Raw genomic sequence first — 27,273 nt, forward strand, 5'->3', positions numbered from 1 at the left:
TTTCCCTGAGACGTTTGAAATTGTGTGGTTCGATATTAGAAGATCGATGTTTAGGTGTTCGATCACCTAACAGTCGGTCTTCTAATATAGACCCGAAAATCTGCTACTAGAAAATCATATACTAGCAAATTGAAAAAGGTTTTCTAGTTTATGTCCAAACAAGGTTCGTATTTCTCTGGCTCTACAATATTTGTGAGAGGTACTATCCTTTGACCTGTTGTACTCCTCCTTGAAGGTTCATTTGTTAGCAACTTTCAGCATGTCTGCCCACGAATCCCCCTTTTTTATTTCACTCAGACTTGAACATGTTTTTGAAAGGGTATTACATATGAAGCCACCAAGAAAACATCTGTCTCTTCCATGGGATCTTAATTTTGTCTTGGAAAAATTAAATCTTGCTCCATTTGAACCAGCTCATTAGGCTGACTGGAGGTCTGGACGTGGAAATCTGCCATCTTGATTGCTCTGAATTCTGTAAGAAGAATATCGGAGTTGCATGCTCTCGTGGTGGGTCAGCTTTATCTCATTTTCCTCCAAAGATAAGAGTTTTTAACTAATAACAGCTGAGTGATGCCTCCAGGTGTTTCTGCACTTACGTCCTACTGACACCTCTAGGTGCCAAATATTGCTTGTTCATATTTGCATAAATAATCCCAAAGCCGTGCTACATACAAAAAATTAAAAGATTTCATCTTAGAACTTACACAGTGACAAACGCAACTGTATTGATATTTGACCGCTGTCTATTGCTGCTAAAGAGATATTGTTCCCCAGATAATATTTATTTACATTGTCAGAAATGTCATGTTTTTCCAAATATGTCAACCACCAAGGAGCACAGACAGAACTGCTTATGCTCATGTGAAAGCTCTCAGCCAGCCAGATGAACAAAGTGCTGCTATAACTGTGTGTGTATAACTTGAATGGTTGTTCAAATATTCTAAGTTGTTTACAAAATATTACACACTTAATAGTTGCTATGTTTACTTTGCCTTATAAAGTCCAGTTTAAGACCTAGAACTTAAAGAATGCCACCACCATAAAAATAGTTTGTTCTGAAGATGTTGCCATTTACACATCTTTAGTAACCCCTGTGGTTCCAGATGTATGAACATCTGTTTGAAATGTGAGGACATAATCTGATTCTATCAAAAAGGTTAGGCTCCACCCAGTGGTGGTTAAAAGTACAAACTCCCAGAGCTCTATTGGAGGGAATGAGTCAAGAAGTTATCCTTCTTTTATTCCTAAAGTGGTATCAGAGTTTACTTTGAGCCAAACATTCCATCTCCCGTCTTCTTCCCAGAAAGTAAAAATGAGGGAGAAAGGATACTCCATACCTTAGATGTCCACAGATGACGCAGATATTATTTTGATAGAAAGTATGGTTATGTAAGCAAACTTACTATAACAGTAGATGTTCGAAGGATCACTGCTAAAGTAGTCTATGCAGGGTATAACCCGTACAGCTTTGGCTACTGCAGCAGTGATCAATATGATGAATGCTTAAATTTTTTAGGAAATTTGATCAGTTGTTCATTTCTTGTGAAGGTAAAAGGAATGGACAACCTTTGTCAAAGCAGGCTATTTCCAAACAGTTAACTCACGGTAGTACCTTTCATTATACCCACCACAACAAGGCAACCCAAGGTAGGTCAAGGGTAATTTTACCAGGCTCTTGGCTTCATTTGTGGCTTTTTGGAAAGTGCTGGATTCGAGAAGTATTCTAGAAGCAACATCATGGTCCTCTGTACATGCAATTACAAAGCACTGCAAACTACATTTGTTCACACTCATCGTTCCTTTTCCCCATGGTGGTCTACCCATATCATTAAGGCTGCTCCAGCAGTGATAAATATGATGAACACAGTACAGTTGTGTAAGTAAACTTACTATATAGATGATTGAGTGATCACTGCTGCGGTAGCCATTTCCTCTCTCCATCCCTCTATTTTTGCATGTTTTTGTGGCTAGAGTGTGGACCTTTATGGTTATTTTCCTAGTGACCTTTTCAAGGCTGTAGCCCCCTCTGTCAGTTGGCATTAAAACTCTGGCGGGCTTGGTGCCCAAACCACTTTTTCTTTAGCTCTGCTCATGCTAACAGTTTTGTCTCGTGCAAAGTGCCCTTAAGGTTTGGAAGCTGTCTGGCTGTTATATCCTTAGAAAAAAATTATACTGTATAACTAAGGCTACTGCAAACAGTGATCATTCAAACATTTACTGTTATGGCAAGTTTACTTACACAACTGCACTTCCATTTTCCTTCTACAACATGTGCTTTCCTCAAGGTCAGTAACACTTTTTTTAGTGAGTAATATTATTTTAAAATGGGCACTGTGCTTTCTCTCTCCATTGAGTGTATGTTTATGGGTATTAATGAGGCTGTGCTGTATAATGACTGCTTACAGAAACATAGGAGAAACTGTGGATATGAAATTTCAGGTTTCATCTTCATGACCAACGCAGTGGAGAAGTTGAATTGTTTGGCTGTCTAATTAATCACAACCAAAATTTCAGAATGCATCCCCATCCATAATTCTAACATGTGCTATCAAAAGTCTCATGTGTATGAGAAAACATTTATTTTCTGATGTAGCCTTCCATATTTTTACCTTTAATGTTGTCATCAGTGGAGAGTGGGGGAGGAGCTTTATCACAGAAGAAACATAACCACCGAATTAAGGTGAACTGTTTCTAAACAGACTGATGTTGAAATGCAACCATTATCAAAATTACAAGTGTAAACGTCTGTCTCTTTTTTTCAGGGTCCACCTAACTTTTTACGGGCCTCTGCATTGTCAGAACACATTAGTCCTGTGGTAGTCATCCCTGTAGAATCTTCCTCTCCTGACAGTGAACCTATAGTTGAAACCGATGACCTTGTGGATACAGAGAGTGGTACACAGCAGGTAAGAGTTTTCAAAGCACTAGTGAATGTGGTTTATATTTAAATAAATAGTTCTGCAGTGTCTGCTGAAGTGGCTTGGGGAACCAGAGAATTATATACTTTTTGTTATCTAGTCGAGAACAAATCCTCACAGTCGCTTTCAGTTTTGCATCCCCCATGTGCTGAAAGCTTAAAGTAATACCAAAGTATTCAGATTTACTCCACTTCTTCAGTATCTTGCTTATCCCAAGGAAGGAATGAAGATTGTTCTTGTGATTACATTGCACTTTTTTGTGACTGGTGATACAACAGGAAGGCAGGTTAAAATATGAGGACCTCAACACAAAACGATTTAGATTCTTTAGAATATGAACTGTGTATAAGGTCCTTTGGTGCAGTGCATGCTCAATTAATTCAACCAGTTTTGAATAGTTTGTGTTGATTTGCATATCCTTCCTAAGTTGTTTTACATTTCTGTTGAAAGCAAATTATTTCTTTTAAGTATGACTATTATTTATGCATTTCTCTTAGGACTCGTATCAGAGCCCTTTTCCATTAGACAAGAAATCCAGTTCTCCTCATTTTGTAGGTTACCTCAAGGTAGCAGCTATAGTGTAAATAATCCAAGCACTGACCAGCCCTTGGGAGGCACCTTCTTTGAAATGTAGCCTTTTGTTGGTTGTAGTACAACCTAGCCATTGTATGCACTTCAGTTCATTTTTTTTCTTTTCTTTCACATGTTTCTGGTCATATTAGGCAGTGCCTGCCATATTGCACTGAAATGAGCAACGTGAGCAGTAGAAGTTACTAGCCTACAATAAGGTGCACTTAATAAAATATTGAAAAAAAGTCACACAGCTCTATAAAATCACAATGTTATAAAAGCTTGCAGCTTCTTATGATATTATTTACCACGTTCACTGAAACGGAGTGAATCATGTTTTCCTTCGAAAGGTCATATGCAGGCATGCATACAAGACCAAGAACATGCTTTTTTTATGTTAACCTGTTTTGGGAAGTTGAATTACTTCGTATATTCAGACCTAGATTTTCTGGCCTTTCTTTCATTAGGTGCACTTTCCCAAGGGTTCCTCATGACGTCTTTGCCAAGCATCTGTAATTCTGCCTATGTTAAGGTTCATGTGTCTCCCTTCATGCTAACAAGGAAGACATTTTCCTTCTTAAACCCTCCCCAGAATCCTGCGCACTGGTGTTATAGGAGCGCAAGCATATCATCATGTTTCTTGTCAGCAAATGCACCTACATAAACCGAGGCATTTAGTCATGTGGTCCTACATCACAATCCAGTGAATGTCTCCAAGGTGTTATTGATGGACAGGGACCTCCAAATCCTCCCTTAGAGAAAAAGCAGCATGCCACTGGTTGCTTCATCTTTTCTTCCCCTCTCATTTGTTTCTGTGTGTGTCCAGCTTTGTTCTTGGTCCTGTCTTGTGGCAGAGTGATCTGATGCTGTGAGCACAAGCTGGTCCTGTGCTTTGAACTATCAAGAAAAATGCTGCATTTCCTGCTGCTTATGCCTCTTTCTACCTTTACCTTAAAATACTTTCTTTTAACATTTATCAGGGTCATGTTCACTCTTTCAGGGAACCATTTCAGATTTCTTTAATGCTCTTGTTGGTTTTATTTGTAGCCTTTATCTGTGGTATCTGGACTGTGGGTAAGTATGACAGAGTCACTGGGATGCAGTGCAACCTCAGTGAGATCAAAACTGAATTCTGTTAAAAAGATGTATCAGATGACATGTGACTTCTTGTAGCTACATCTTTATCATTTTAAAGATATGCATACCCCATATTCTAAATTTCCCTTATTAGATAATTTTCATCCTCTCCTTTCCCTTATTTGCCTTAAGTGTTGGGTTAGGAAGGTGTTACTGCACATAATAGGTGCTTTCATAGTGAGCCTGGGTTGTGAGTGGAAAAAGTTCCTCAGACCATCCTACTAAGGTATTAAAAATAGTGTGTCTGCACTTACAGTATTCTTATTGTTGATCTGTTTTGTTCCCATTGATCTTAAAGAACACTCCTCTTACCAAATATTCTGTAACAATTTTAAATGCTTCCTGTACTAGTTGAAGCCAAATACACCTGTCTCAAGAAGGGTCATGTTACATAGATTACAAGCAGTGCTGTACTCTCTGCTTCTACCTTTCCAATTATATTCATCAATTATGATTTAGTTTTCTGGAGAAAAAAAATTGTAAAAACTGTGCATAAAGATTGGTATAATTTTGTAAATATGTGGCCGTTTGTGGAATTTTGTGCACACTATTTCATATAACAACTCTGCATGACTTCACTAGGGCTGCAGCTGCATATGGTCATTGTACTGATCAATGCACTATCCAGTTAACAAACATAAATTTGTGTATCTATGTGTATCTGTATTTATCTGTGTATTATTTATATATATATATATATATATATATATATATATATACATTATATATATATATATATATATATATATATATATATATATATATATATAAATACACAGAGAGAGAGAGAGTGAGAGCGGCACAGATACACACACACACTGCATTACACAGCTCATTTAAAATTACCTTTAACTTTAAACTAAACGTGTCATGGGCTACTTATATCAGATTAATATATTTGTAGAAATTTCAAAAACAGGCTATGTGCATATCTGCATCAAAATAATATTAAGCATAATGAAAACATATTTTAAGCATAATGAAAACATTAATAAATGCAACTTTTAGTCAAACTCGATTTTAACTTTTGGGCACTACATATGTCTGTCTGGGTTCGTCAGAGGTCAACCATATTTAGAAGATTTGATGGGACTGTTAATACTGGACACTTGATCTTCCTTTTGTGACAGTTCATGCTTTGACAGGACTTCAAGAGTCTGTCTTAAGCTCTCAGCTGTCACAGTTCTCAAAATCTGTACTTAAGTGTGACAAGGCTGTGACAATTCTGGGCTGCTCATCTTCTTGAAACTTAAATTTCAACTAATTTATCTTGCACAAACATCTGTGATCCCTTCTATATAATTGCTAACCCTCCCTGTACAACAGAGGGGCTTGATTTGGCTGTTTTACAAACTATTTCAACTTCAAGTTGTGGGCTTTTCCCAATGGCTTTGTGTATTCATACTATCTGTCTAAACTGCATGTGTGGTAGAGTTTCTTTCATGGCAATATTTCTGTCTCTGGTAATTTCTTTCCAACATTTCCTTTAGTTTGTTTTGATTTTCAGGCATCAGCAATGCAGATAAAGTTGGTAATTTGCTTTTCAACTGTTTGCCCATTGACATTTGAGCTGGTGACAGACCCAAGTGTCTGCAGTGAATTATTTCCACATTTCAATATAGCAATATGATAGTAGTCATATATTTTGCTACAGCCATTTCTCATGACATTTTTTACTGTTTGAATAATTCTCTTCTCTTGTTTATTGAACTTAAAAAAGGACAGTGTGGATATTTTATTTCTGAAATCCTGCTCATGCAAAAATATAAATTTCTGACCAAAATATTGCACATCATTGTTAAATAGGATAGTCAGTATCCTTGCCTTGAGAATATCGACTTTAATGCAGTAATTACAATTGCACTTGCTACATCTTTCAGTTTGATTTGTTCAGAGGACCTTGCTACAATAATAAACATATTTAAGATACTTGATTTCTTTGAACTGGAACAGAACAGTGTCCACATCACGCCAGGGCTAAAGATACTAATCACTACTAAAGTGACAGTAGGCCTTATTAAATATCACTTCTACTAAACTGTTAAGGTGATATGAATGGCATATGGTACAACACTATACTGCCTGTTAGGATCCCTGGCCAATACATGAGGGCTGTTCTTTTTCTTTGCACGTTGCTATACCCAGATGTTATTCATGCACAATTCAAGTAGTTTTCTTCCCTGTTGACTGGGGGACATTATATTGTCAACTTTGAATGTTGAGCTGCTGCACACATCTTAAGAAAACACATGAGTGTGAATGTATTTCCTTATTTTGGCTCAGGCCAGTCATATATTTTGGCATCTTTCAATAATTGTTTCTAAGCTAGTGTCAGTACACATTTGATGTACTTTTGCCTTTTTCTGGTAATGTTTATTGCAGTATTACACAGAGTCTTTATTGTAGCAATTCTTTCTTTTGTTTTCAAAAACATTTTTATTTTGTTTTCATTATAAACATACACAAATGTACAATTAACAAATACAATAAAACAATAAACTATTTACATTCATCCATGATGAACAATCATTTTATCATGAGAAGTTACCAGTATTTGGTCAAAACGTTTCCCAATTTTTGCCCTCCTATTTTCTTATGAGTAATGTTATGAGTTCTATAACAAATTGTTTGCAGTTCTTTTTTACAAACAACTTTTGCTAAATTAATAAAATCGTTAAACATCAAATCTTGTTTACTTTTCCAGTTCAAAGTAATAACTTTTCTGGCAATTGCAAGAATTGACCAGAGTAACTGAATCTGAGATTTAGGTATTACATTAGTTATAGCAACATTGAATAGGATTAGTGAGTTAGAAATATGACAGATATCAGACCATTAAGCATTTACAAAATATCTGAAGTCTTTCTAGTATTGAACAACATTTCTACAGTCAATGAACACGTGAACCCAGTTGGCCTCTAGTAATTCATCACATTTCCAACATTTGCTTTCACTGTTATTGAGTTCTATAACAAATTGTTTGCAGTTCTTGTTTACAAACAACTTTTGCTAAGTTAATAAAATCTTTAAACATCAAATCTTGTTTACTTTTCCAGTTCAAAGTAATAACTTTTCTGGCAATTGCAAGAATTGTAATGAGTCTGAGATTTAGGTATTACATTAGGTGGAGGAACATTGAATAGGATTAGTGAGTTAGAAATATGACAGTTGTCAGACCATAAAGCATTTACAAAACATCTGAAGTCTTTCTAGTATTGAACATTTCTACAGTCAATGAACACGTGAACCCAGTTACCTCTAGTAATTCATCACATTTCCAACATTTGCTTTCACTGTTTTTGAGTATAAGATTTGTATTATGTGGAATATAGAAACGCCTATTCATAAACTTCCATGTATACAATCTCCAATATAACGAAGAAGAGGTATGATACGTAAAATTAAATAACAGTTTTTTGGCTTCATCAGATATTTGTTATCCATTAATCTTTACATAGTAATTCCAAAAATCTGAGTCAAACTTTAGGGTGTCTTCTCTTAGTATCATATAGATAGGTGAGATACTTAATTTTTGATTATCTGTCTTTTCAAGACACCTAATAAAAAGCTGAATCAAACTAGATATGGATTCAGTCTCTAGGTTGATACTCTCATTTTGTTTTCTATAAACAGACGTAATGAGTGTGTAAACAACCCACTATCTTGACTATTATCAAAACTAGATAAAAGAGAGTTTAGTGGTTTAATACTCTTATTTTCAATAAACTGATGCCAGAATATCAAGTTACTTTCCTTTGCATCGCATTGATGTTGAAAGAATCTAGGCAATCAGGGGAGTATGCTATAGGGAATATAAGAAATAAAAATTGTTTAATGTTGTAATTACAATCAATTATATTTTTAAAGTTATTAAATATTTGATTAATCCCACAAGAAAAATTATCAAACTTATTAAATAAACAAAATTCACGTAAAAGCCAATGAACTCTACTTATTCCATATTGTTCCTTAAATTGATTTCCTATAGTTCTGACATCAGTTATGAATCTCATGTATTGTTTTCCAGCCAGATATATAGGTAGGTATGATCCAATGTGATATTATATTAATTATAACTGATTTGGAATAAAGATCTAAGCTAGGGAATGCTATCTCATTACTGTTCTAAGCTTTAGTGTCCCATTTATATGCAATCCTAGGTTTTAAGGGGAACCATAACAATTTAAGTAGCACAGCATCTAATTTTTTAAATAAGTTTTGGGAGGGGGTATTATCAATGACTGTATATTAAACAAAATTTTAGGTAAAATTATCATTTTAATTAAAGAGAGCTTATCCTCCATTGTGAATAACATTTTATTCCATCTTTTGATTAGTTCACTAATGGTAGTTATTAAATTATTGTAGTTTAGTTTAACAGACTCTTCCCATGCACTCTTTCTACTGACACTCAAATATTCTAATACATCATTCTTCCAGTTAAACAGGCTAGTCTCTCTTAGGTTTTTGTTGATCTTTTTGTTATTAGTAATGTTTTGGATTTGTTATGAATAAATTTAAGCCCTGAAATTCTTTCAAACTTGCTTAAGGTATGTATAACATCATGCAAAGAACCATCAATATCACCCAACGTTAACATATCATCAGCAAATAATTGTATCTTAGGACAATAGTCCTTATTAATTTGAAAACCTTTTATATTTTGCTTGTTTCTGATATATGTAGCAAAAAGGTTCCATTGAACGAGCAAACAATAATGGTGACAAAGGACAACCTTGTCTAGTTCCCTTGAGGATTTCTAGTGGTGAGGATAGACATGATCCGATTTTCACATAAGTTTGTGCCCCACTATAAATTTTCATTATTAAGTTGACAAAATCTGAGGAGAATTCACAACAATCAGAATTCTTTGTAGATAAGACGAATTAATAGAATCAGAAGCCTTTTCTATGTCTAGGCTGATAATAGTTAGTTGTTTTTTGTATTTACATGCTATGTCTATTAGTGATAGTAATTTAATAATGTTAACTTGCACTTTTCTATGAAGAATGAACCCTGTCTGATCATTATGTATTAGATTAGGTAATATTTTCTTTATCCTATTAGCTAATATTGTTATGAAAAGTTTAGAATCAGTGTTTAGTAACGGAATTGGCCTATATCAATCACAAGAGTTGGGGCCCTTACCTTGCTTTAATATGGGGGAGATAATTGAGTATTTCCATGATGGGGGTGTTGTACATTTTTACTTAACCATAGTAAAGTCACTCATCATTTTCTTTATTATATATTCAGGAAAAGTCTTGTATAGTTCAGGAATTATTCCATCCAGTCTTGGAGCTTTATTATCTTTTAAAATTTTTATTTGCTCTTTCACTTCTGTTAGTGTTATTTGTTTATTTAATATGTTATTTTGTTGCATTGACACCTTAGTAGTTATATTTTTATGAATAAAAGTATTTATTACAGTATCTGTCTCCAAAAGTGTTATGTTATTATTTATATATTTATAGTAGTTTTTGAACGCTTCTGATATGCCCTTTAAGTTAGACGTACTCTTAACTGAACCATCATTTTTATATTTAATCTCATTAATAACATTTTGATTGTTTTTTTTTTTTGGATATTACTGCTATTTTATGTAGATATTTGGGATTTGCAGCATAAGATTGTCGTTTCAATTTTTCCATGTTTATGGCTACCTTAAGATTCAGAACCTCTAAGTATTTTTGATTTACCTTAATTTTGTTATGTGCTGTTTTATTTGGTTTTGCATCCATTGTTTTTTTGTAAGTCTAAAAGTTCTTTGTCCTACTCTCTCCTTTTTTTAAGGTACCAAGATTTTATTCTACCATATATATAAACTTTAAAGATGTCCCATAGTATTAGTATCAGTCACTTCACCATTATCATTTGTTTCCATAAACATGTCTATTTCTTTCATTATCTATTCCCTAAAGCCTTTTAACTTAGTTATGTAAGCAGGAATTCTCTGTAGAAATCTTAAATCATATGTATGCATAGTTAATGTAAAATTTATAGGGTTATGGTCCGAAAGTGGACAAGTCATTATAGATAAGTCACTTACTTTAGAGTATATATTATTTGATACAAAGACCTTATCAATGTTTGTGTACCAAACCGTTATGAATAGTGAGTATAGAATAAGAAATAATGTTCTCTTAGACCATGTATATCTTTAAGTTCATCTGGTTTGTAAAGTCATTAAACTTCTTGGCTTGAGATGTTAATTTTATTTTACCATTTCTATAAGTATCATTGCCTGGTAATAGGCTGTTAAAATCACCTGTTGCTATAATTTCCCCTTCTGAATTTAAAGTAATAGGTTCAGATATTTGTCAACATATTTAGTACTCAGTCCTGGTATCCAGTATGTATTAATCAAAGTATAATACTTCCTATTGATTTCCAAAATAACCATTATTAGCATGCCATCTTTATCTGAAATTGTATCTTTAATTCTTGTACAAGTGTTTTTCCATAGAATAAGAGCGCCACTTCTCTTAGTCTTAAAACATAAATCAGCCAGAACGGTATAGCCATTGAATGAGTATTTTTGTAGATCTTTTTTAACAGATGGGTTTCCTGTAAAAAGATGATCTGGGCTTTATGCATTTTGATATATTTAAGCAAACCAGCCCTTTTGGCGTTATTGTTCAAACCATTAATATTTAATTATAAACATTTATAAGCCATTGACTATAATGTGTATATTATTACTAACTGAAAGACCTTTCTTCCGTGTTGACTTGAAATCTACTGAAAACTTACTTATCATGGATAGTGTGTTAAGCACTACTTTCAAAAACCCAAAACTATTTACAAACACATACATGAAACATAAAGTTTCTGGTTTAGTTAAAAACTTACTAAACTATCCATCTATCACCTCTCCAATACCAAAAGACACGAATTATCCATCTTTGCTTAGAATATAGTATAAAAACAAAAAAGAAAAGCATTATGAAAGGAACTAAAATCTGAATCCATGAAATATACATTAGAATGAGAGTGTCCAGTATATCTGAAGCTATATGAATGTCACATATGATAATAGCACCTCTAATACATAGATATGCCAGAAATACACATCAGATCAAAGTGTGTATAAACATTAGTAGCTGAAGGTTAAGAAGATTGTCAATATTTCTAAGACTTTTCAAGAGACATCAGATGATTTAACCATTTCATCAGTCATCTATCTAACATTTGTCATGTAAGGATCTTTTGAAGAAAAAAAAATATATATATATATATATGTATATATGGACACACTAGCCAAAACCACAACAGCGAGACAACCCTAACACACACACACCTACAAACAACTAACCACCTAACACACACAACCTTCACTGCGACACTACTCACACACCACAACACCTACCCTAACCCCTAACCACCTTACCCCCCGCCTAGCCAGCCCAAGCTCCGACACTACCATTACACATATATATATATATATATATATATATATATATATATATATAACACTTATTACAACATAACTAGTATATTTTGCAATTATACACATATTACTCATATGTATTAATATCTATGTTGACATAGGTTCATAGGTTCATACTAGGCTATCTGCCCAAGGGCATTTATAAGCCTAGCCCAGAGTTTTGTGGCTTTCGCCACCCCTTTAGTTTGAAGGATACTATGCCCATTATTTTGCTGTGCCTCTGTCAAGCAGTGACACTGAGGTAATCCCTGGGGTATATCTGCGATCTCCCATCCATTGGTCAAGATTTCTCTTGAACAAAGCCAGCGAGGTGCTCTGCCTCACATGTACCGGGATTTTGTTCCACAGCATAGAGAGTCTCTGGGTGATGAATCTGTCCCTCCAGCACGTCCTATTAATAACTGTGTCAAGGTTTAAGTCTCCCGCCTTAGTAGTTCTGAGGGATCTAGATTTTTTGAGGTGAAGCATGTTCATCAATTCTGGGTTGGACATGGCCTTGTATGTCAGGCACAGGTCACCTCTGAGCAGACGGTAAGCGACTGAATAGAGCTGGAGTTCCTTCAGTCGGGCAGCATAAGACATATTTTTGAGACCCTTTATCCTTTTGGTGAGGAACTTTTGGGGCCTTTCCAGTTGCTGCAGGTGTCGGGTCAGATACATTCCGAATGGGGTATTGTACTCAATCATTGGTCTGATGAGTGATGAGTACAGGGGGACGATGACCTCCCTTGATCTAGATGTGAATCCCTTCATGTTCAGGTGGGCAATGTAGAAGGTCTTCCTAACTACTTTGGCAACGTGAGTGTCAAACGAAAGGTTACTGTCAACCTGGGTCCCCAGATCCCTGATAACCTCTTCTGTGCTTAGTGGATTGCCACCTATATGGTAGCTAGGGGTAACCTTGTTTTTCTCGAAGGGTATGACTATGCATTTTTTGGCGTTTAACTTTAGGCCATGGCTCTGGCACCAGTTATCCGTTTCTATAAGACCCTTCTGAAGGATATCTGTGTCAGATGTGTTCTCGACTATGGCGCCCAGTTTGCAGTCATCTGCAAACTTTGTCAGCCATAACCCTCCTCTGTTTGCTTGTACTTCTGAAAAGTAGATGCCGAACAAGAGTGGGCCCAGGACTGAGCCCTGTGGGACACCACTTGTGACAGGCTTTGAGTCTGACATGGCGCCAGCAACTCTGACCCTGTGGGTTCTGTCACTTAGCCAGTTTGCAACCCATCTTGTGACGTATGGGTTTACATTTAAGCTGATGAGTTTTTCAGTGATACCAGAGTGGGGTATTGTGTCGAAAGCCTTTGCCAGGTCGAGGTAGGCTGTGTGGACTGCCTTTCCCTCATCAATGGCCTTGGTGACTGTTTCGAAAAAGTCAACCAAGTTTAAAAGGCATGATCTGCCTTTGACAAAGCCAAACTGGGTTGGATCCAAAGTCTGCAAGTCCCCTATGTCTTTATTTATGAGTTCCATTATGATCCTCTCCATAGCTTTGCAGGGCAGGCTTGTCAAGCTGATGGGACGGTAATTTCCAGGGTTGGTGGAGGCACCGCCTTTGTGAAGTGGGACCACAGTTGCCATACGCCACTCCTTGGATACGTATCCTGAGGTGAGGCTAAGATTAAACAGCTGCCCTAACTGCGGGTTTAATTCCTCATTGAGTTCGTGGAGCACACAACCGGGGACACCATCTGGTCCCATGGATGCTGTGTTTTTCTCCTTGGAGAGAGCAGTTCTCACCTGAGCATTAGAGATGTTTGGGGGGCTACAATCCTCTAGTATAGATATCTCTCCTTTTGGGGGGGGGGAGTTTGCACTGAACCTGTCAGCCAGTATGTTGGCAATGTCTGTAGGTTCAGTAATTTTTACATCATTTTGAACTAATTCTGAGCATATCTGGGAGTTTCCTCCCAGGTTTCTAACATAGCTAAAGAAGGCCTTATGATTGTCTTTTGAGTCCTTAACGACTTTTCTCTCAAAATTTGCCTTGGATGATTTTATGAGAGATCTTAGTTTTTTACTTATAATGATCAAAGGTGTCTTCCCTTTTAAGGATTTTGCTCTATCTTGTAGTAGCTTCCTTCTTTTGTTGTAGAGCTTGTTTATGGCTGGGGTCCACCAGACTGGACGCTTGCCTTTGGTACAAAGAGTCTTTGTTTTGTTTGGGATTGCCTGATCCATGCAGTCCTGTAGGTGCTGGTAGAAGGCATTTGTAAGTGATTTAGCGGCTTGAGTAATGGTTTCTGCAGGCTCGGGGGCCTTAAAAGAGACCACACTAGTCTTTAGAAGTGTGAAGCCGTCTTTTGAGAAGTTCTTCCCTGTGGTCTTTTTTATCTCAGGTGGAGGTGGGATGTGGACTTCCAGTGAGATTAGTTTATGATCTGATCTCACCAGTGAGGGGTAGACTTCCGGTGTTGAACATTGTGACCGCATGTTCGTGATGATGAGATCTAGTATGTTTTCTCCTCTTGTGGGGATGGTGACTAGTTGTTCCATGGCATTTGAGTTTATGAACTCTAGGAACCTTTGGGCTAGAGTGTTGGGGCTTGAGTAGTGATCCCAGTCTATATTCGGGTAGTTGAAGTCACCTAGTATGATGGTGTTTGGAGATACATTTATCCCCTCCAGTGTTTTCAGGAAAGCTATGTGAGGTTCCTGAGTTTGAGAGGGTGGCCTGTAACATGCTACAAATTGCAGAGCAGTCTTGCCTATGGTTAATTGCACCTGGATGGTCTCTGATGCATCGTGCATTGCCACCAACCTTGAGGTGTGGGTGTCCTTGATGAATATGGACACCCCCCCTCCTTTCTTGGTGTTGTCCGGATTTTGGGGCTGGAACGCATGATATGAGGTAAAACCTGATAGTGCTGGGGTGCTCTCAGGAGCCTTGAACCAGGTTTCAGTCACAGCACAGACATCGATGTTCTCCATACTGAGAAGGGCCTCGAGTGCGTGCATCTTGAGGTTGAGACTTCTGGCATTGAGCAGCATTACCCTTAGTTTTTTTTCCTTTTTTGTGTTCTAGGGTGGTAGGTTTAGAATTTGAGCCTTGCCTAAAAAGGCACTATGGGGTGGCAAGAGCCTTTGCCAATATCCGAAGCCCAGGGGTGACAGGTGCAAGCCGCCCTTGAAGCAGCGTGGCATGTCCAGCATGTCATCCCAAGCAGACAGACATTGGATCCCCTTTGAATGACACCAGAGTTTAAGCCAATTATTAAAGCTGATCATCTTGTCTCTGTATTGTGACATCATTCTTGGTGAAGGTAGAATACTGCTCAAGGTCAGGGTCATACCTGCCTGGGCTACATAATCAGAGAGCTCCTCTATGTCTCTTTTCATGTAGTCCAAGGAGGTACGTCTCAGATCATTCACACCAGCGTGGACAATGACCGAGTCGTACTTGTACCTGCTGTTGAGAGACCTGAGTGCTTGCATTATGTGGCGGATTCTAGCGCCCGACAGGCAGCTTACTATGACCTTCTCCTTACTCAATCTGGTGAGCGGGACGTCAGTGTGTCTGACTATAGAGTCACCAATGACGAGTGTGTCTGGCATTGTGTTTGGCCTTAAGGGCTGTGACTGTTTGGCACACTGACTATGTGGTCTATGTGTTGCATGTGTTGTGTCCTGAGGTGGCAGTTGTTTGGGTGTCTGCTTTGGTGGCCTCTGCTGTTTTGGTAGATTTTTGATCAGAGCCTCCGAGTATGTCTTTGTGTGTTTATGTGTATGATTTGAAGTTGTGATAGTACTATGTGAGACTGGGTTTGTGGTGTGTGTGGTTACCTTCTCCTCCTGTCTGGTCTTGCCAGTCCTATGTTGAGAGAGCTCAGCCTCCAGTTTGGCTATATAGTTGCATCTCTCGCATGTATTTGTGTTTTGTGGGAGAAGGAGAGGGTTGTCTGTGTACATGAGGCAATTGTAACATTGCCTCAATATTCCCAGATTCACTAGCTGAGCAGGAGAGGACACTAGCAACTGATCCCTCGACATGCTAGACGGAATAGACAAAAACTTTAAAAAGACTCTGGGGGATGTGGGTGATCGAAAAGGGGTTTTAGGCTGGTGGGGTACTATGTATAATAAAAGTGCTATATCGAAGTAAAAAAATACTTTAGGAGCAAGTGCTAGGCTTTACAGATAGATAATAGTCTACTTAAGAATCAAGTAGAGCTGAACTTTTTAGATATAGAATACGCTGGTTTGATCAGCAGTACAGTTCAAGGAAGGCTGTTTTAAGGGAAAATTTGAAGAGTGGACTTTAGGTAGCCCGAATAGTTTAACCTTGATTAACCGCCACTGCTCTTGTGTGCTCCTGTAGCAACTCCGCGCTAACGCGCGCTTTAGCGTGCTTTATAGCAGGGGGTTGAAAAGAGCTAGGAATTGACCCAAAATGGCCAATGGACTACTAGTTTCTGGCTGATACCACTCCAAAATGGACAAATAGGCTGCTCAGTGCTTCCCAATCCCACTGGTAAACAAAGAAGCTTCCTTTTTCCAAATATGGATATGGAACAGTTTCAGGAACCAAGACAAAGCCCAGGGATCAGCAAACTCTGATACTGGACTATTCTAGTTCAGCAAGGCGGGAAAACAAGAGATATTTTTTTGTTTTTTTTTTTTTTTCAAACAGAGAAGAAAAAACAGTCAATAAATGCTTTAAATGCTATGAATCGGCTAGCGCACGTGAGTGTGTAGCCTACAGATACAATTTGCAACAATTAGAAACTTTAAAGTGCAAAAATAGTTTAGACACAGAAAATCACTTTAAATGCAGCAGCAAACAGGTGAAAATGCAGTCGCTAGACAGTAAACAGTAGAAAAGCCACAAAATTATACTTATATCAGGAAAAAGTCATTCTTTTGCTCTCTGCTGCTTGAATCACTCTGCAGGACACCACGAGGAGCTGTGCTGAGTTAATATCAAGCTAAAAAGGCGCGCTTTAGTGTGCTTTATAGCAGGGGGTTGAAAAGAGCTAGGAATTGACCCAAAATGGCCAATGGACTACTAGTTTCTGGCTGATACCACTCCAAAATGGACAAATAGGCTGCTCAGTGCTTCCCAGTCCCACTGGTAAACAAAGAAGCTTCCTTTTTCCAAATATGGATATGGAACAGTTTCAGGAACCAAGACAAAGCCCAGGGATCAGCAAACTCTGATACTGGACTATTCTAGTTCAGCAAGGCGGGAAAACAAGAGATATTTTTTTGGTTTTTTTTTCAAACAGAGAAGAAAAAACAGTCAATAAATGCTTTAAATGCTATGAATCGGCTAGCGCACTTGAGTGTGTAGCCTACAGATACAATTTGCAACAATTAGAAACTTTAAAGTGCAAAAATAGTTTAGACACAGAAAATCACTTTAAATGCAGTAGCAAACGGGCAAAAATGCAGTCGCTAGACAGTAAACAGTAGAAAAGCAACAAAATTATACTTATATCAGGAAAAAGTCACTCTTTTGCTCTCTGCTGCTTGAATCACTCTGCAGGACACCACGAGGAGCTGTGCTGAGTTAAAAAGGGGGGGCCTCGCAACCTTCTGTTTAGTTACTAAAGGTTTAGTTATATAACAACATTCTGATATTAACATGAATAATGAGTCTTCTAATGCAGCTCCTAGTTCAATCAATGCCATTTAGTTACTAATAGTGTCATTGAATCTGAAGAATGTATGCATCTATAAGAGAAGATAGGCATTTTCAAAGGAGTTAAACACTTTTATCAGAACTAATTATTTACCATTTAAAGTATCTAGTGAAGGATAACAGAATTTCAAGAGAAAATAATTCTAAGTACAATCATTTAAGTTCTGAAGGTCAAATTATGTCATCACTGTTGTTTCCTCAAGCTGCAGCTTCATAAACTTGTTAAAAAGTATCTGAATAGGCTCATGCACAGCAGAAGTCTGTATTGAAGAAAAAAGCATTTTGGCAGGAAATTCAGATCTTGAAGCTTTGAGTTTACAGAAAGAAAAAAAAAACACTCAAGCTGCCTTGTCAGTGCATGTCATGAATCTCCACAATGAGAACAGTGACACAGACCACCAGTTTCCTCACAAAACTTCAGCATCATGAAAAAGTTAACCATTTTATATAAAAACAGCTATTTAAAAGTAACAACAGCTGTCTCAAATCAGAAATCATATTATAACATTTCAGTCTTTTACCCACCAGTTAAAAAAGGAACCTAGTTTGTGTGTGTGTGTGTGTGTGTGTGTGTGTGTGTGTGTGTGTATATATATGTATATAAAATGCATATTTAGCTGTCTATAAAACACCATTAATGTACTGTATTAATGTTGAAATGTATCTAAACAAAGTGTCTAAAACATCTAGTTAGAAACAATAATCAGAAACACCGTGTTACCCCACCACTGACCCACTAGAAAAAATGCACTTTGGTATTAAGTTCAACTATGAAAAAAGAAAAATAAAAGAGCACAGCGTTGCGAGTCCACAATCTTAGTTTAATATAAAAATAATAAAACAAACAGGTTAAGCGCTTTCATCAATAAGTATTACTATAATGCAAATTCTCAAAGAGAAGGCAAATCAAATCTAGCAATGTCTATAATGTTTGTTGCAACTAAGTGTTATTGTGGCAGTATTTTTGTACTAATTTTGTACTATTTTAAGGTTATGTCATGTGGACATGGTCATTTATGATGAAATTATTTATTTTACTTAAATTAATTCTTGCTTGTATTCTTTAGAATGTCCTCTTCCCATAAATGGAATTGGTTGGTTTAGAACCAATGGCAGACCAGCAATTTGTATTTAAATGCAAAATTCACAATGGCAGTTTGTTCTGAAGAAGTCATACTTATTGATGAAAGCGCTTAACCTGTTTGTTTTATTATTTTTATATTAAACTAAGATTGTGGACTCGCAACGCTGTGCTCTTTTCTTTTTCTTGGTTTGGTGTGAGCACTTGTAGTACCAACTTTTTTTATATTAAGTCAAACTATACTATTACTGAAGAATTAGAAGACATACATCATTTGTTGTTATTTAAAAGGGAAAAGTATGTAAAGTACGTATACTGGGGAAAAGAGAGAAAAGGAACACTGGTAACCAAAAAAGAATAGGATGAAAGAAGACAGAGAGAGAGAGAGAGAGAATGAGAATGTTATTTAAGTACTTAGTACTATATGTAATTAGAAGAAGTAGATACAGAAAGGAAAAGAGAAAGTTAATAATAAAAATTATTCACATTACCTTACAGCAGAGAGACTTTCCAGAATCAAAAATATTATGATTCATAAAACAAAGCATTTAAAATTAGAAGGAATTTATTCATTTGTCCTTTAGTTTCTTAGTTTTGTTTGCTCCTTCCTTCACAGACCATCCATTTTTTTGTTGCCTGTCTCTTCAAACTCTGGGATGACCATTCCATTTCTTCTATGTCGAACAGTGTTTTCTTCTTTTAGATAAATTCTACCGATTCTTGTAGGGAATCAAAGATCTTCACTCCTTCTAGCAAGGTGATTTTTATTCTTGAAGGAAAAAGAATTTGAGCTTTAATATTGGCTTTTTTTCAAGGACTTAGAGGAACACACTCCTTTCTTCTGGATATGACTGTAGAGGTGTAGTCATTGTCAAAACGAATAACTTTTTCACCCATCTTGATAGAGGAATTAGTCCAAGCTGATTTCAGCACTAAATCCTTGTCTTGCGAGGAAAGAAATCTAACTATTATAGACCTGAGGTTAGATGAACTCAGAGACGAAGCTGGATTTGCCATTGACTGATGAGCCCTCTCAGTTCCAAAAGAGAGGGATTCAGGCATGTTTAGTGCTGATTGAAACCACTTATTGAGGAATTAAATCATGTTAGCACCATCTTCTTTTGCAGAAATTCCATATATTCTTATGTTATTCCTCCTTGATCTACTTTCAAAGTCTTCCAGTTTCTCAATCAACGTGGTGTTTTGTTTCAGAAGAAATTCATTTTGATGTTCATTTTCTGTCACTCTAGTATCTAGGTCAATTGCTGTTTCCTCTAAGGCAAGAATCTGTTCAGATTGTTTTTTTTTTTTTTTTACTATTTCATTTAGAATTTCCAGTTTACTGCATTTTTGTTTGATAGATCCATTTTGTTTTCGAATTTGTCCATTTTTAGTGACAGTTCTTGGATGTTTGTTATTATAAGATGTAGTTCTTTCTTAACTGCACTCTCCTGGTGTGGATTCTTTCGAGCTGCTCATCTTGAGATCTCCAGTAGAAAACTTCTTGACATGAATAATTAAAAAAAAATCTGTTGACTATGTATTAATTTTTAGAAAATAATAGAGTCTATGTTAATCTAACTTTTAGTTAGATTTTTCTAAAAATTAAAGTATATTTCCTGTCAGGATATTAAAATCTAAGCAGAGCTATGGATTTCTGCTGCTGTCAGACTTGGCCATGCCCCCTTTCTATTGTAGCAATTCTTCATGCCTTTCTGAGGAAATGCATTTGATTTAACATATTCTTTGTGTACAATTCCTTGCCTAGTCTGTATTTTTTTTATTATACTGTGTTTCTATAGCTTAAATGAGAACCACACCCCAAAAACTGAAAAGAACACATGCTTTTCTGCAAATCTTGAACTTTTCTGCATTTCTAATGTCTCTGTATCAAAGTAAATGGTTACTATTATTTTCTAATTCGTTATACCCCAAAATGATTTGAAGGAGTCTGCCATGGCTAACATTATTTTGTTTTACAGTCAATGCTTTCGCCGTCCTGATGTCATGTTAGAGGGACAGAAAGAAAGCCTTATGAAGAGGGGGATCGTTTACTGTAGTTTTCTCTCTCATCAGTTGACAACATTGCTATGACTGCTTACTTTTTATTGTCAGCCTCAATCTGCATTTTTAATTACTTTGCTTGCTTTGATTTTCATTAATCGCCTTCTCTGTTGCAACATTTTCAGGAATGTGTGAATGACAGGCTTGAAAATGTATTTATTTATTATTTATTTAACATTTATTTGACATTTGTTGACTGGGTAAGTGCAGCTGGGCTGAAGCCCTTTTTCAGTGGGAACCCAGGGAGAAAAGCTCTGCTAATACAAAGGCATCTAAGCAGTTATATAAAACAAGATTTGCATAATTTAACAAAATTACAAATTAGAGAAATAAGACACAAGATTGCTAAATTGCTTCTAATACATTTAAATAAAGACGAAAGTATGAAGCACGGCTATCATAAACTCAAGAACTCGGATGGATTCTGCGTTTAAGAGTGGACAAGGGAGCAGAACTTAATGGGGTTGTCTCTGTTAGACCAGCATTGAATTCTAGGAGGGCACCTAAATGATTTGGGAGATGCTGTTCTATGGAGTATATTTGATGTTCATATTTACGTGATTTTAATTATGTATTTTATGTTATTGCATGAATATGTTGTCATTTTTATTGCTGCTTTAAATTTGGACTTGGTGATGACGTCACTATGTTGATACGCATTAGACATGGAAACTCTGATCTGCAGCATAATGTAGAGTGAGTTATCTTTGTTTTATTGGATGATTTTAACTATGTTTGCTATATAATTGTTTTGTTAAATTTTATTTTAGTATTAGATGGTCTGAGGAAGTCACCACCGTGTGGTGAAAGCGCTTACCTTTGTCGAATAAAAGTTTTTGAGTTTATGATAGCCTTGCTTCGAACTGTCATGTTTGTTTGTTTAATTTTACTTGTACTTTGTATTAAAGGCAGTTTGTTTATCCGTAGGCTGATTTGTATTGTTTGTTTGCTTCTAGTTCTGTTCAAGTGTGAGAAATTTGACCCCTGTGATTAATTGTTGTTACTTGGACTGAGATGGTTTGTGTGGCATTCACAGTTTTAAATATTGTATCTAGAATTAAACTCTTTGTTTATCTTCTTTCCCCAACTCCAGAAGAAATGTGGACTTTTGCAGAAATTGCAGTGGAGAAAAAATGCAAAATCATATACTGACAGAAAGTAAAAAGAGTTAGATTAACATGTTTTTTGTGGCACTGAGTTTTATTAAAGAGAGATATTTGCATCTGAAAACTAAGTGCAAAAGCCCTGCCTTGGTTCAGACTCCAGGCTACACTATTTATCTGAAGTGTGATGCTGGCAGTCTGTAATTGATAAGGCACATTTAAATGTCATTGTTTTCTTAACAGCCCTGTAGTTGGGATAAGTGACCTAACTTAATTACTGTGCCACTCTTAGTAGCTGTTGTGATGTAACAGATGAAACAAATGCAGGAAAGATAGGCTAACACATACTTTTTAAATTATGTTTTTTTTCTATGTGAACTTGCATACCTCTCAACTGTCCCTGAGTTTGACTCAAATTTAGCTCTGCCCCTCTTAAACCCTCCTAACACTGGTGCCTTTAGGAAGGAAAGGTGGTGAATTATACTTAATAAATAATGACAATAATTAAGAGTTACAGACTTTTCCTTCAGAAAATGTGTATTACTTCACATTCTCTTATTCTGTTACTGTCTTAAGTTAATAGAACTATTATTTTAAAAATGCCCCTGATTGGTTGAGAGCTGTGATGTGAAGTGTTTAGTCTTGGATTACAGGGAAGGAAGAACACTTTTTGGCAAGAAACGCTTGACTTTTGGGTGGAGTTTCAGAGATGTGTTGTACAAAGACTTTCTGAATAGGAATACGGTGGCGGATTCAGGAATTTGCAGAGGGGGGGCGCAGTATGCAAAGTAGGCTACAAGGGGCTAGAACACCAGGGATTGGGGGGGGGCTGTGGATACCTCGCCTTAAAGGAAAACAGTGGGATTCTATCATTAAATGCTCAAATTCTGTGTCCTTTCTGTCCCTATTTATTGTCCCTGCTATGAATAAACAGCAACACAGCATTTAAAATATTTTAAATCAACTGTTTCTCTCCGCTAGAACCTTACTGTACTGTAGTGGTTTCACTTTCAAAAAAAAATGTTATCCCTCCCAAGAAAAGCTTGTTGCAGTATCTAATTCATTGATGTCATCAAGGCCACTGAATACATGTAGGTTTCTGACCAATTCCCTCCCCTAACTGACATCACTATGACTGTCCTAAAAACCCACCCATGATGTGATGTCACAGCTCCCTAGTCCTTCCCCTACAGAAAGTAAAGGCTAGAACAAGGAAACAGTACATGAGTGAAGTCTCCTGCTGTGAGCTGTCAATCACAGCAGGTAACAGCTCAAATTACCCTTAGCACTTTGACAGCTAGGGAAGTTAGATAGCATCTTTATGGCCTAGCCTATAAAGTGATTTAATTTCAGATATTTTTCTAATGTTTGATGGACTGAAGTTAAACCTTCAGTTTCCTCTATTAAAACATATACATTTAAACAGTTACAATAGTGCACGTACATTTGTGTTCTCTCCAGTAAGGCACACTGTGATGACATTTCAAACACAAGCACTTTACAAATTCCTTTCCAGTACAAATGTCTGTACAGATCAGTTTGATACACACATGACATACAGTTCTAATATATTTGTAACACCAGCAGCTTGTATGACCTATAGTTCTAATACATTTGTAACATAAAGCATCTTGCGTAAATCAGTTTGATATTCACAAATTACATGTAATTATTTACAAATTTCCAGCTAGCTATGCTGGCAGTACCTCCTTTCATCACAAGAACTTCATCAAGTACAGTACTGTCACACTGTACTGTTTGACATAACATTTTTTGAGTGAGCTTTCCATGCACTATTGTTGTATGCTGGATTTCATTCTCATTTATACTCTACTTCAGATATTAAAGCCACAAAACGTGTCTAAATCTCTAAATTATAGCTTAAACAGGATGAAAGTTTGATCTGTTCTCAAGTACTCTGGGGGAAAAAAATCACAAAATCTTACAGGTAACAGCTGTACATACCTTCTACTGTTTTGACTGACCAATAACCAGAGCATTCTGCTGTTAACTTCTCCGCTGCCAACTTTTTTCTTCTCTCAGTTCTAGCCTTCTCCACTTCTTTGATCATATGTACACAAATCAAATCAGGACTAAACAGTTATGCAGTAAATAAGCTACTACAAAAGCTCCAATTCATTGGCCACCTAAGTTGGAAATGTCTTCAGCCCACGTATATGAAACTTTCTTTCACCCTCAAAACCAAATTCCTACTTCATATATTTTAACTTTTCCCAATCTACTGCCAGATCCTATCTTCTATTGAACACTGCAAACACGAATGCCCAAATGGTCATCATCTAAATGTCCAGAAAATATGCGAGAAATCTGACACTAAGACATTAGCTAACCAGTCCACACAAACTACAGTACAATAAACAGTTTCCCTGCCTACCTTAATTCAGAAGTGATGTGAATTGAAAAAGCAAGCTATACAAAAGCGGTTTTAACATTGTATAATAACTTTGCACACCAAGCTGCAATAGACATGGGGCCAGATAGAATAAAGCCTACAGTAAGTATGTATAAGAACATTCTTATCACATTTTTATGCTTTCTAGTCACTCAGATTACACCAAGTGTACATATAGTCTACACTATGTGGTAACTTTTGTGAATCCTTGTCAATATTTAAAGCTGCAAGAATATCAGTAGGAAAACTAAACTTAGGAGAAAGAAGATGTGAGTTATGTCTGTGTTGTCTGTTCACTCAGAGTGATGTACACTTAGTGTAGGGGTTATTGAATCCCGGGGAGGGAAGTTCATTGTTTCAGCAATTTAAAAATGAAAGACAGATCTTAACTGTAATCATAGAAATATCTGAAGACCCCCCCCACACACACACACATAAATATGGCCTTTTTGTGTTTTACAGTAGTCAGGACCAAGCCACAGAGAAACATGTAGGGAAAGAATAACATTTTATTTAAAATGCTAATTTTAATGATGTTCACACTATCCCAGAATGAAAATGCTAAATATAGTTCATTTTGAAAGGTCTAAAACAGTTATGCCTATACTGTACCTGACCCTGTGCCACCTAGGAACTATTGTTCTCTGACAGACTTTATAAGCCTCTACTGAGACACAAATGGGTATAGAAAGGAAATAACAGATTACTTTTGTCATAGATGTACCATTCACAGGCAATTTAAGGGACTGCAGTGAAGTTCATTTTGTCAACAGACAAATCAGTAACAGCAATCATAACAACAATGTACTGCAAGGAGAGCAGAGATTGCACTCTGAAATTATGAAAAAGACCATCATGTAATCACCACTGCAGCATGAGACCCAATCTTAACAACTGCTAAGCTCCCCCCTTATTAACTTTTTAAGATTGGGTCTCAATGTAGGTAGAAAACATGGTACCAGTACTGACCAACAAATGACAGTGGCAGAATAAAATAGATTTGATTCTGCTTGCTGTTTGTGCTGGTAATGTGTTCTTCATTATAAACTTAGAAAGTTCCTATAATAAAAAGATTTATGTTAGCCTGCATTTTCTAAAGGATATGAAGTTTAAAACTCAAATATATGTCATCATTTAGTGACTTAGTCCTCAGTGATTTGTCAGAAAATGACAGATTTTTTGAGGAACAGACCAAATATATGAGGCAAAGAAATTGGAACATTCTGCAAAAATCTGGACAGTTGAGAGGCATGGAAGGTGAGTGAGTACAAACATAAGAGATGAGTTGCACCATCTTTCTGACAGCACTTACTAGCTGCTTTATGGCTTTGAAAGACGGCAAAACATTTACCTTTTTTCCCCTTTAACTAATATTACATGGAACAGATAAAGCCCTGTGTACTACAAAGAACTGTGATCGGTTCTGTGATCATAATCCTTAGTTATATGTTCTCGACCTGGATCCAAGATTCACCTTTCAAGCTTCACTGTCAAGGTGAATTTCTTGGCATTCATGTGTTGAACATATACTCTAGTTATGGTTGCAACCTGCTGATAATCCTCTATATAATCTTTAATGGTGAAAAGAATGAGAAGACGTACAACAGCGGTAATAAAATCTAGTTATAAAACTGAATACAACAGTAACTGTGTAGATTGTGGAGAGCTAACAGAAATTAGAAATTTGAGGATGAAAGTCAAGTAAAACAGTAAAGTTTATTTATTAATAGAAGATCAGATATTAACCTAAACAATATCCAGTAAATATAATTTGGACTGGGAAAAGTTCTTGGCATCAGCAAATCCATTGTAATAATCAAGTGAAGGCTATATATGCAGACAAAAAGCTTTTCTTTTTCATTTGGTCTAAATGTGAGAGGAAATCAAATGACAAATGAAGGAGAAACTAGTAAATCTTATACTTAGCTGTAAGCACACAACAAGTAAAAGTTAATATTTGTTACAGTAAAGATGGATAAAGGAGTACAGCTCGGGGAACTAATGATGCTAGAAGACAAAACAGTACAGTACAATGTTTCCACAATATAAGCAATAAGTTGGAAAATCTATCTGCCCAATACAGTCAGGTAAACCAATAAGGTTTACCAGTATGCAATTAAGGAAACTGAAATCTATAACATAGTTGTTGTGAGGCAAGGGCGCACACAAAAAATGCAAACGGCAGGAGACTAAAGTCTGCAGCAAATGAGATTATAGCTTTCCATTGCAGTCACATCCATTAATCCCTACTGGACCTACTTAACTGCAGTTTAAGTTCTGTAAATTCACTTTTATGGAATTCAAGCACACTTTCAATTTTCTAAACCAACCAAGTTAGAAGCCAGACAGCTGGACACGTGCTAAGTACTTTTTTTACTGCCTTTTTTTCCTTACTCAAATTAATGCTTGTGCCGTTGCCCGCCTCACAATCTTGTACTATTTGAGAGCACGGCTCCAGCGATATCATCGCATTTGACATTGCGCCCATGCACCTGCACGCCTATGCGTGTGGAATGTTGTTGCTATTAGGCAATTCTGTAAACAAATTCTGTTTTAAAGGAGCTACTAAAATATTTTGTCACTCTGTTATTTTCACACCAAATTAATGTTTGTCCAGGAAATACCAGACAGTTGATAGATACTGGGATATAACAACTGTGAAACAAAAACACCTGATAAGCTACCTATCTTAAATTAGCGTTTTTGCACAATGTGTAATTGTTTTATTTTGACTAGGATGGCTTCCCCTGGGTCCCTGTGCTTGCTCTGTTGCTACCTCGTTCAAATAACTTATACCGGAATGCCACAGTGCATATGCCAACTGATGTCCCTGGCAAATGGTCACACAAGGTTAAGCATAAAGGGGGTGGGAAGTAGCCGAAGCATGGATCGA

At 36.5% G+C, this 27,273-nt stretch overlaps 1 protein-coding gene across 1 annotated transcript in view; it reads left to right on the plus strand.

Annotated features, from left to right (window-relative positions):
- Positions 1–27,273, plus strand: part of HIP1 (huntingtin interacting protein 1) — a 2,554,439-nt gene that overhangs the window by 1,502,660 nt on the left and 1,024,506 nt on the right. The window contains exon 11 of the mRNA XM_044054110.1: positions 2,763–2,906. Coding sequence (XP_043910045.1) covers positions 2,763–2,906 — 144 coding nt within the window. The remainder of the gene's footprint in view (positions 1–2,762; positions 2,907–27,273) is intronic.

The sequence above is a fragment of the Protopterus annectens genome, chromosome 13.part0 (genome assembly GCF_019279795.1).
Source record: "Protopterus annectens isolate FY-2018-M chromosome 13.part0, PAN1.0, whole genome shotgun sequence".
NCBI classification, from domain to species: Eukaryota; Metazoa; Chordata; order Ceratodontiformes; family Protopteridae; genus Protopterus; species Protopterus annectens.